Genomic DNA, 12,593 nt, shown 5'->3' on the forward strand with positions numbered 1-12,593 from the left:
TCTGTCAGAAGAATTTTATCCAAATTAGACAAAAAACAACTCTGGTTTGAAGCATTTCTCTAGGTGTCCTATATGTGCTCCAGAGTTGCCTCCCATTCTATGCTGCATTTTGACACTTTCATATTCTATTAGTATCTGTTCTGTGTGGCATGGAAATTAGCTCACGCATAACCTATTTCCAAGAAGGATGACAAATCTTGCCATCAAACTGTATCCAATTTCCTTCACTTGGTTCTCTAAAGTAATGGAGAGAATTATCAACATTCTACCCCCTTCATTACCTTAAAAATGCTCAACTAATAAATCATTGACAGTATGGATTCCACCACTGTCAATCAGCAGGGGATCTGCTTACCCATATCACCCATCTCTGAACAAGTACTGTGGAAAAATTTTAGCTTGTCTCAGGGTTGCTCTTGATATCTCCAAGGCCTTCCTTCATTGGTCTATTCTGTAACTTCTGCATTGGATTGCCAGCCTTTGACCAGATGCATTCTACATATCATGTAGCATGCATAAACAATGTGAATCTGTCTTTTAACTCTACAACTGCTGGGATTTTACAGAACTCTGTTTTTCCACCCATTCTCTTCTATATATTTATCAATAGCCTACTCAGTGATCACCAACCCAATGCATAGAATTGTTCGTGACAGCATACTACAATAGTCCTTATCTTACAACAAGGTTCCATTCTGCTGATCCCATCATAAGCCAAAAAGGTTGTAAGTAGGAAATCACAGTGTGAACTAAGGATATATAAACAATTGACATGCCAGAAATATAAAACAGCTTCAATAGTGTAGGTCTATTTTGCTATATTTTTAACTAATTTTACTCATTGTTTATAGTGAAATAATACAATAGAAAAATTATAAGTGCTGTAATAAACAATGAGACATGAAATAATGTTGAAATATGAAATGCAACATGAAATAATGTTGGATTCAATATCCACTTAATTTGAATAATGAGACATGAATTTCATTATTTAAGGGTACAGTGCCTCTGTGCATTTAATAAAATAATCAACAAGGAGCAAGAGTAATTCATCAAAACTGATACTTTATTAATTGTACAATTCATTAGTGGAGAAAGGATAGGTAAGTAACAAGACACTCCTAAAATTATTAGACAACATTGTATCCTGGCTACCTGAAACTATTTAAAAACTTAAATTGTATAATCTTGGTCCTCCATGGGATATAAGGATTACAAAAGTGCACAAACAAAATGTGTCCTGAAGTGGCCAAATATATAACCCAAGCACTCTCATGCACTTTCAAATGTGTTAAATGTGATTTTCCAAAATTATAGTCACTTTTGATGTAGCCTCCTTAGAAAAAAAGAAACTTCAGAACTCATTTAGGCTTTCCCCCACCCCACATATCAACTTTATTCACTTTTACTATGCAAGTTATTTCAAGTTATCAAGTTATAAATTATCAAGTTATTTTACTTAGGGAGGAAATCGTATAAGCAGATTGAATGCATTCAATTTGCCAATCTTTTCATGAAACATTTTGAAAATACAATGTGGATCTGTTTCACCTTTGAGAGTAACTATCCATCGTTAGCACTCTGGTCACCAGTATAAGGATCCAACATCCATCGGATCCTTATTCTTTTTTGTCTACACAAAACCTGTCCACAATGGAAGGTTCATTCTTCACATTCCCCCCCCCCCCCCCAGCAGCAGTATTCTCTTACTTAACCTTAACAAATAGAGAACCACCTGCTCTGACCTGTACTAGCCTCTCTCTCTCCACTGAAATCATACACAAATCAAAAGAATGGCTAATATCTGTCTGACAACACAGAAACTGTATCCTTAGAAAATATTAAAGGTGGAAACTTAACTTATGTAAAATAAATTTATTAGCTGTAAAATTTTCACCTAAGTATCATTGGCATCCTCAGTACAATAACAACAATGGAACACAATAAAATAATCAGTTTAATAAAAACACCACTAAAGCATCACATAATGACAATTAATAACATTAATGACAACATATTGACAATAAATAATGACACAATGAAAAAGGAGAAGTTGATCCTTGTTGGGGATCTAAATAGCAGAGTAGGAAATGATTGTCAGAAGTATAAAAATATTTTGGGAGTATTTGGAAAAAAGAGGAAAGCTAATAATAATGGCAAAAACTTGTTGGATTTCTGCGCAGGACATGGACTGATTATTACTAACATAATGTTCCAACTTAAAAATATGCACAAATTCACATGGAGAGAAGAAGCAAGGAATAAAAAAAAGTCTCATTGACTATAGGGTACTTAATGGTCAAAGCTGTATAACTGGGAGGAGACCTCCATGTAGCCTTTTAAGGAATGTGGAGAACCGACCAAGGCTTCTGACCTAATGTCCAATCCTCACCTTTTCATGGTGCACCATGTTGGATATCTACCCAGATACTGGGCGAAGGAGGATGGACTGGCAATTTGTGATTAGCAGACCAAATTGTATTATTGACTTAAACCACAATATAAAATGATAGTACAACATGAAAGAATTTCATTCTGGCTGGGGCATCGCCTGGTTAAACAAGATCCCCCATTGTTTTCGCCAGGAAACAAGAGCAAACAGTGAAAAGTCAGCTACTAGAATAAATCCTGAAACCCACCCCAACTCAACATCACCAGAGTTCAAGATCGGTACTGTCAACATAAGAAGCCTGAATGTCAAAGAAATGGAGCTAGCTGAGGAATTGGATAAGTACCAGATCGACATAATAGGGGTGATGGAAACAAAACAACAAAAACTGATGAGATCTTTCTGAGAAATAAATACAAAATGTTATATTCTGGCAGTAACAATCGGGGAAAAAGGAGTAGCAGCCATAGTATTCAACACTAAATATGAAGCTAATCTTCTTGAATGGCGGACAATATCGAGTAGAGTGATGTGGGCAAATATCAGGATGGAGAACTGGACAGTGAGACTTATTTATGCCTATGGTCGTCCCACAGACAGTTCTACTAAGGTAGAAGTGGGGGTATTTTTTGAGGCTTTAGAGAAAGCAACTGACACAATGAAAAAGGAAAAGTTGGTCCTTGTTGGGGATCTGAATATCAGAGAAGGAAATGATTTTCAGATGTACAAAAATATTTTGGGAAAATTTGGAGAAAAGAGCAAAGCTAATAATAATGACAAATAACTTTTGGATTTCTACTCAGGACATGGACTGGTTAATACTAAGGAAATGTTTCAACATAAAAATGTTCATAAATTCACATGGAGAGAAGAGGCAAGGAATAAGAAAAACCTCATGGACTATGTGATTGTTGATAGTGAAGTTTTCTCACTGGTGCAGGATACTAGAGTGTACAGAGGATTTGAAATTGGAAGTGATCACCATTTAGTCTTGAACTGGATAAATTGAATTTCATGTTGAAAATAAGAACATGTAAGAAAGTTTTAAAGTGAATAAAAGTTGAGCACCTCTCAGATGTGAACTGTAGACTATAGTATTTTATTACTATAAAATACGCAAACATTATTCAAGAAAATATGAAAGAGTTTGAGAACAGGAACCAAAACCTTGTAGGTTCAGTGACAAATCCTGAAGAAAACATTGATTCAACCAGAGAGGCATGGGGTGAGGTTGTCTGCAAGGATAGAAAAAAATCAGAACTCCATGTTGGACACAGGAACTTAGAGAGGCAGTGAAGGAAAACATGAAAGCTTATCAAAAGTTCTGGCAAATAAGTCAGCTTGTGCTCTTAGAGAATGCACAGACAAATGTTAGAAAGCTAAACACTGCATAAACCTAGCTAAACAAAAGTCATGAGAAGACTTTGGTAAGAATATAGAAAATAAATATCAAGAAGCTGGCAAGATATTCTGGAGGTTGTTGAAAAAGTACAGAAATGGAGGAAAGAGTGCTGTAATAGGAATTGGAGATGATAATGATATCAAAACTGGGAAAAAGCTATCCTTGATGTATGGAGTAATTACTTTAAAAAATTGCAAAATGAAACAAGCAGTAACCACACAGTGGTAAAAAAAAAAAACCCTCAAATCTGGAATCATGAATACATATCCATACTTGAAGTAGAAGAAGCCATCAAAAGCCTGAAATGTAGAAAGGCAGCTGGAGTAGATCATACTTGACCAGAAATGCTCAAGTATGGAGATATAAATGACTTACAGTGGCTGCACTTAATAGTTCATTAGACCTGGACCGAGGGACGAATTCCAGATGAGATGATTGGAGTTGAGCTCTCATAGTACCCATACATAAAAAGGGAAATAAAACTGAATGAGAATTACAGAGGTATTTCCCTACTGAGTGTTCTTGGTAAGATTCCCTTCCACAATCCTTCTCAGCTGCTGTAGAAGCAGTTGAGAAGGATTGTAGAAGGGAAGCTTGGTGAAGAACAAGCTGGATTCAGGCTAGATAGAGGCTGTCAGGATCAGATTTTCACTTTACAACAGATAGTTGGGAAATCATGGGAATGTAACAAAGATTTGTATTTAAGTTTTGTAGATCTGGAAAAGACATATGACAAGTTGCCAAGAGAAAAGCTATTCAAACAATACTTCGTCTCTATTTGAGTTGTACGTCAGCAGTTAGAATTGAAGGAAGTACATAAAGATGATTTGATATTAAATCTAGTGTGAGATAAAGATATACATTATCCGCTCTTATTCATCATCTAAATGGATCATGTTATGAAGGAAAGCGGTATTAAACCTGAAATTAATCTGAAATCTTTTACTTTATGCAGATGATATGTTACTTTTAAATAAATCCAGTAGAAGTGTTCAAGATTCCCTGACTTAAATTGAATAACTATTGTAATAAATTTGGTATGAAAATCAGCAATAACAATACAAAGAAAATGAAAATTGGCAGAAACATTGAAAATATCAACTGCATTATGAATGGAACCTATAGAACAAGTAAAACATTTTGTCTACTTAGGCGTGATTTTTAGTGAAAATGGTAAATTAAATATGGAAATAGAGAACAGATTCAACAAAGCCAGTATGGTAGGAAGTCGACTGAATAAATTTATATGGAATAAGAGAGAAATTAGTCAAAAACACTAAATTAGCTGTATACAAGATAGTGTTCAAGCTAAGTTTAACTTAGGGATCTGCAATCTGGGATAGAAATAAAACACTTGACCAAAGACTAGAGACTGCAGATTTGAAAGTCCTGAGAAAGATTAGGGGTGTGAACAGATGCCATCAATGGCAATATCATATTAAAAACAGGGATATTAGGAAGGAACTTGACATTGTTAGCATCCTGGAATGTATTAGCAGAGCTAACTCAGGTGATATGGTGGTATGAACAGAATGGGAGAGGAAAGAGTAGCAAAACAAGTGTTCTCTATAAGATATAAGTGGATTGATACAGTAAAAAGAAAGTGCTTTAGAAGATAGAAAAATAAGGTCTGATAATGTTGGAGTCTTGACAGGTAACAGATTGAATTGGACTAAAATTGTAGATAGTATGTTAGTGGTGATATAAGTTTTTCATGTAGTACTATCATATCCTATACACCCCTTAAGGATACATGTCAGGAATTTGATGAAGATGTTGTCATATTTTGTCATCAGGAATGTATTAGCAGAGCTAATGTTAGATGGCAAGTAAATTCCCCCCAAAATAAATACACATGCTTAATGTATTTCTTTGTGCTCATGAAGATGTCTTGTTGACAATTGAAATATTGGCCTAATAATTTAATCTCTAAGTAAATTTAATTAGTTATCTTTAGTTGTACATTTTCTCCTTTAAAACATCAATTTGAATTATGATCACTGTTTCATCATCTGTATGAGATAATTTATGCAACTCCTCATCTGGTTTGAACTTATTAAGTATGTGCAAGGATATCTATATAACGAGGTCTTAGATACCTTATCTGCAAATTGCAACTTGCAGAGATCTGCAGCTATCCAGATGGGTGATACATATTACAGAAGTGAGTATAGATATAAGCCTGGAGGTAACTAATATCTGTACACAAATGCCAAGAGTATCAGGAACAAAAGGGAGAGTCTGGTGCCTTGATGAAATATGTTGCCTCAAATTGTAGGCATTAGTGAGATCTCACTCTCAATGGCAGCTATAATTACTGGAATCGAGTGTGAAGGATCAATATTTTTAGGAAGGACAGACAAGACAGGAGAGAATGGATGGGTGCTAATGATATCAGTGGTTCCAATCCAGTTAGGGTAGAAAGCAATGACTGCAATATTATTAACAATTTTCTATGTACCAACGATCCTGAGATGAATCAAATAAGATCAATGCTTGTAACAGTGAAATGTTTTGCCAAGTCAACTTAGTCAAGATAGTTGCTGAACGAAATCATCATGAGTGACTAATTATCTGAACATTGAGTATCAGTAAAATCTCATGAGAAGAATGAATTTGAATTTATTAAGCTCTTGTGAGACAGCTTTGTCAAGCAGCATGTAACAGAAGGAACTATAGTTCATAATGTTAGAATTTAGAGTGTCAGCCAGGATTAATGGTGTGACTGTTCTGCCTCCAGTTGATGATCATGTGGTGCTGACCTGCGAAGTGACTAAGTATATGGATGTTCCATTCAGAAATTATAACACATCTAGAATTTATAAGTAGCATTGTATGGAAAGATAGATTGAGTATGAAAAGAAACTGGTTCTGCAGGCTAAAGACAACCCAAAAGAATTTTATCATTATGCTGCAAGTAAAAGAATGAAGTATAACTACTGAATGGGAATTCCACATGAGTGGTGCAAAGATTGATGTATTTAGGTGTCAGTATATTAGTATTTCTGGAGTGCTCAGGAAGATTATTGAAAAGTTGGTAAGAGCTTACAAACAGAAATGGGTTGACACAAAATCTATAATTTGCAATGAATGGCATGGGTTTACTAAGGAAGATCATGTTTGAGTAACTTTGCTAACATTATAATGTTACAGTTGAATTAGACAAGGGGAATAAATAAATCATGATACTTATGTACTAGTTTCCTACTTAGTAGCATGCTGTATCCTGCCAAAGCCTTTGGCAGAATACAGCATGAAGAACTTGCATAAATTGGATTAGAAAGTATTAGCATAGATAAGAGGATGATGACAGATATCAAAAAATGGTGGGTGTGGGTTTGCCAGATTTCAGGTGATTGGTGGGGTAACCCAGCAATCGGTCCTTGGTCCATTACTATCCAGTCTTTACATTAATGACATTAGGAAGGATTTGACAAGAGACATAGAGCTAATTACTGATGATGCTAAGATAGGCAGAGTAATCAAAAATGCAACTGACATGCTGCACTTGCAGAATGATATGAATAGGCTGCAGTTGTGATGTGAAAATGGCTATCTGTTCAATGTTAGTAAATATAAAGTTATTCACTTTATATTTAATGAGATATCGATTGGTATATTGTATTGGTGGGATTATGCTAGAAGAAACCGACCAGGCTAGGAATCTTGGAGTTTTAGTAGACAGGAAGTTGAAGTTCAAAGGTCATATAGCAAAAATTGCAAATACCACTCAGAAGATAATTGCAATTGCTGAAACAAACACTGACCTGTAAGAATAAAGAAGTCATGTTTCGTTATTACAAGGCTTTGATATGATCTGGACTACTATGTGCAGATCTGGTCTTCTGATTTCTTGGTTTCTGAGGTTATGCAAATGCAGTGGAGAGAGAGAGAGAGAGAGAAAGTACAGAGATGAGTAGTGTTAAAAATGTTATTGAGATTGTGGAATGCAGATTTTGAGAATAGATTGAGAAATATATATATTTATAAACCTCATGAGTACTCTCAACCCTTTAACATGGATGTGCTGTGTTTGGGCAGAGTGTGTGTTGACTGAGACTAGCACATGAGTAGAAAGCATGTGTTGGCAATTCGTGTTGAGTTTTTTTATAACAGTTTTCGTTAACAACACAAGATAAAATAAACAATATATTTATTTATGTAACATATTTATATCATACCCATTTATATAATATATTCTGTTTGTAAAAGATGCTTCATCCTCATTAGAAAATTAAAATGATAATCTTCCTTGCTCACATTTCTGTTGTCTTGAAAAAGTTTCTAAATAATAAATATAGGAATTTGCAGGTTCATTGCAAAAGACAATCTGCATATTGCGAAGATTGTATTTTTACTGTAGATTATAAATACAGTGTTGAATCAGTTCAAAAGGGAAATTTTCCTGAAATGAACATCCACATGGCCTGGTATTAATTATTCAGAATATTTCTACTTTGTTATTACAACTATGTTCCAAGTAACAAGTTCTGCAAAAAATTCCCTGTCAGAATTAGTCAGCATACTGATTATGTCAGGGAAAACTAACATTCTATATAGTCTAACATTCTGTCTGTTTGTTTGTTTAATTATTATATTATTATATATTTATTTATTTTTTTTAGAAAGCCAATGACACATATATAGAGGTAGATGAAAAAGAAAAAGTTCCAAATGCAGAACAAAAAAAATGGGAGGAAGAAAGATTGGGAATTGCACAAATGAGATTTGGGGCCAGAGATGCAAAAGAAAGGCACAAAGAAAAAGTATACTTTTGTTTGTTTTTAATATTTAACATAATATCTTTATTGCATTTTTTTTATTTAATTTTTTCATAACAATAATAAAAGTATAAAAATATGAAATACCAATAAATATTTTTTTTAAATTGTAATTTAATTCTTTTATAATTTTCTTTAAAAAGAAAATTATAAAAGAATTAAATTTAACACCTTTAAAGAAATTTGCCATTAGAATTTTATAAGGTATGACTATATAGTTGCAGTCATAATCGTAGAGCCACAAATGGACTTTACTGTAATGGTACGCTTTGTGTGCATTTTAAATAATTTTGTTTCACTCAGTTATATATAGTTTTGAGTTTTGCAGATGAGTCATTATCCAAAGTTACTCAAACTTGTGTAGATGATTACAAATAGTGAATTGAATAATGAAGCAGTATGAAAGATGTATTAAAAACTTGCACCAACAGATTTGAATCTACATACATAAACAGCTGTATTCCATCAATTAAATTATTATATAAATTTCTATAATTATATTTAAAAAACTATACAAACATAAAATTAATAAGAGCAATTTACTGTAATCTAAATTCAATGTTTCATTAAACTTGGATTAACAAAATAAGTATTATATTACCCACAAGCAAATTGATTATTATTCTCACACTTACAGTTTTTTAAATTATATAATGTCAGTGTTTTCTAGTTGGATTGTGAAGAGATTTTTTTGGTGACATTCTGTATAACTTCACTGATAATCTCTACATCATGAGAACCACTAAATAGTGGTTGTCATGATGTAGAGTTGTATATAATCATTGTTTCTTGAATGCATTATTAATAGGTTCCCAGCAAGTTCCCTTCTAAATTAATCTGTTGTTTGTCTCATTTTACATTTTGTTTTTCTAAAGCACTGCTAACATCGCTTTGAGGTAGGACTACAGTCCTATCTCATGTATCGATCCACCTAGATCTAGGTCATTTTCCTTCCATCACATACCTTTTTTGTACCCTTTCCTTACTAACATAAGGACCAATGCCATCTTAGATCTGCCTGCTCACACATTCTTGAATACTATGACATCATGAAATTCACATCAAGCACCTTGTTGTCAAGATCCTTTCTAATTAATATCTTCATTTTAATATAATCTGGTTAAAATGCCACCTGATCACGCCTCAGATTTTCATCAAAACTTTCATCTGCGATGTCTAGTCTTCAATTAACTATTTTATTTCTGCCTCATTTTCAGATCCACAGTTTAAAAATTATTTAAATATGTACTGTTATGTACAAGTTGTTTCAAATTAAAGATTAAAGTATCCTTTATTAAAGACAAAATACCCTCAAACTTGGTGAGTACCCTAACCACGTCATCAGGTAGATCTTGACTTCATTATCATCATCAAATTCCTGACATGTACCCTCAAGGATTAAACAGGATGTTATGATTAGTACTACATAAAGAACTTACATCACTACTAACTTCCTATCAACAATTTTCCTCCAAATCAATCTGTTATCTGTCTTCTAAGGCACTTTTTACTTTATCAATCCACCTATATCTTGGTCTTCCTCTGGATATTTTTCCTGCCAACCTGGCAGAGAACACTTTGCTTTGTTAATCTTTCCTCTACCATTCTGTTTAAGTGACCATACCATCTGAGATTAGCTCTGCTAACACATTCCTGAATGCTCAGGACATGGACTGAGCATCCAGAAATTAGAAATTAGGAGTGTATGATTGCATAAATCTTATCAGGACCACTCAGTAGTTCTACCTCTGTAATTCTCACATTCAGTTTTTTTTTTATACTATGAGAGCTCTACTCCAATCATCTGGAATTCGTCCCTCTGTTCAGGTCTTCTGAGCTGTGCAGTGCAGCCACCGCAAGACTTTTATACCTCCATATTGAGCATTTTTGGTTGAGTATCATCTACTCCTGCTGCCTTTCCACATTTCAGGCTTTTGATGACTTTTTCTACTTCAAATATGGATATGTATTCCTGATTGCATCCTTGTTGATTGTTTTGTTTAGCAATTTTTTGAAGTAATTACTCCATACATCAGGGATATCTTTTTCTCCGGTTTTGATGTCACTTTTTCATCTCTAATTCCTTTTACAGCACTCTTTCTTCCATTTCTGACTTATTCACCAGGAACTTTCAATATCTTTCTTCTTTTCTTTCACTGCCTCTTTAAATTTCTGTGTCCACCATGGAGCTCTGGTTTTTATATCCTTGCAGAGAACCTCACCACATGCCTCTTTGAATCACAACATCTCAGCATCACCAGCCTGAAAGTGAAATTGAGCGAGCAGTGGCAGTGATTCTGTTGGATGCAGTGCCTGCTGCCATCAGTATCTGGCCTCACAGACTTTGGACATGTGTGAAAGCAAAAGAGGGAACCTTTCGAACATTGACTGTTGCTGTATGCATGTTATACATTTGTTATGTATGTGCTGAAAGCTGTAAATGATTTACTGATAGTTTAAATGTTTATGCACTGTTCAAGTTGTAATAGTATTTATTGCTGGACTAGGTATTTGTGGATTATAGAGGTGATATGATAGAAACCTACGTTAGTAAGAAGGTTTTATAGGATAAATGCTGAAGAACTTTTTCACTTTAGATGGGAGAGAGCAGAAAGCCATCTCTGGAAATTAAGTTAGGGTTAGCAAAAATGTGATGACTAGATTTTTTGCTCGAAGAGCGTGGAATGGGTTTCTGGAGTGTATTGGTCATGAGTAATGGGTCATGAGTGCATTGTTCCAACCCAGTGGGGATGTCTGAATGAAATAAATATATGTGTATTTGTAGTCAAGATTTTAACCTGCTCTACTTCAATTCCTTTTAAAATCTTCATTCATTAAGACTTTTCTTATATGTTTCCTCCATGTGAATTTATGCACATCTTTCAAAGATGTGCATAAATTCATAATTTCAAATAGTACTTTCGTTATTATTGTTTTTTCCCATTTCTACAAATTTTCCTGTAATGTTTCTATGTCTTGTTCCACACTCTGAATCACAGAATGACTCACATGCAATCATCTGACTTTGGCTTGCCTCTAGTTTTAGAATGCTTGCCATCCTGAATTCATCTGTTAAATAATGCCTTGAAGCCATAGCCAAGAATTTTGCTATCATGAAATGTCTTGTTCTCATTCTAGACACGAAAACTACACCAAAACACCCACTTTTAAGGCTGTGGATAATTTGCATATACTGCTGACAGCACCACACTCATTTATATATGATAATCAGACTCAACGTCACCTATTGCGCAATGTAGCTGACTTAACATGCTCGCTGCCACACTCCTCGGGCATAGTTTGTTACCACACGCCAAGCACTTTCATTCTTCAAAGTCAGTAAAAGTAATCTCATAGCCGGCAGTAATCGACATAAGAGTATATTCGTAGTTGGCTTGTGAGGCTCATATACCAATTGCGAGTACACACACACTTTGCTGCTATGCTCTGCACGTCAAGCACTTTCACTTCTTCAAGGTCAGTACGAGTAATTTCGTTGCAGGCAGTAATCGACATACCAGTATATTCGTAGTTGGCTTGTGAGGCTCATATACCAACTACGAGTATACTCGTAATTGGCAGCGAACGTGTTAATTTGTTTTTTTCCCTTTCCCCTCCGAATTATCTTGATTTTTCTCTTTGTTGATTAATTTATGGAAACCAATATATTTTATATCAAGAATGAATACCATTATTCAGCTATTTGAGCACATTTTGATTTATTCCTTTTTTTGAAAATCGGCAATTTTATTTAATAGATTTATTAGTCTCTTCTGTAGTTCATAGACAGCATATTTGAATAATTTGTATATAATACATTTCCTTTTTAGAATTTCAGTTAATTCATCTAATGTTATGATGTTTCTGATTTGTTATACTGTTTGTTTATTTATGTTAGGAGGTCTAAAATCATTATATTTCTATAAGTTTTCATAAAAGTCATTACATTCCTTTTTACTTATATCTATATTACTTTGTTCTTTAATGTCTTTGTTTCAGTAAGTTAGGATTTTATATATTG

The 12,593-nt window shown here is 34.1% G+C and overlaps 1 protein-coding gene across 4 annotated transcripts in view; it reads left to right on the forward strand.

Moving 5' to 3' along the window:
- Nucleotides 1-12,593, forward strand: part of l(2)37Cb (DEAH-box helicase 16 lethal (2) 37Cb) — a 311,532-nt gene that overhangs the window by 112,232 nt on the left and 186,707 nt on the right. For all 4 annotated transcript variants that reach the window (XR_016550053.1, XM_090410204.1, XM_090410206.1 and 1 more), the window contains one exon: nucleotides 8,417-8,557. Coding sequence is in view for 3 of the 4 variants with exons in the window: in XM_090410204.1 (XP_090266330.1) it covers nucleotides 8,417-8,557 (141 nt within the window). In the remaining variant the exon portion in view is untranslated. The remainder of the gene's footprint in view (nucleotides 1-8,416; nucleotides 8,558-12,593) is intronic.

Source organism: Typopeltis vanoorti, chromosome 20 (assembly GCF_054136105.1).
Source record: "Typopeltis vanoorti isolate ZY-2024b chromosome 20, IOZ_Tvanoo_1.0, whole genome shotgun sequence".
NCBI classification, from domain to species: Eukaryota; Metazoa; Arthropoda; class Arachnida; order Uropygi; family Thelyphonidae; genus Typopeltis; species Typopeltis vanoorti.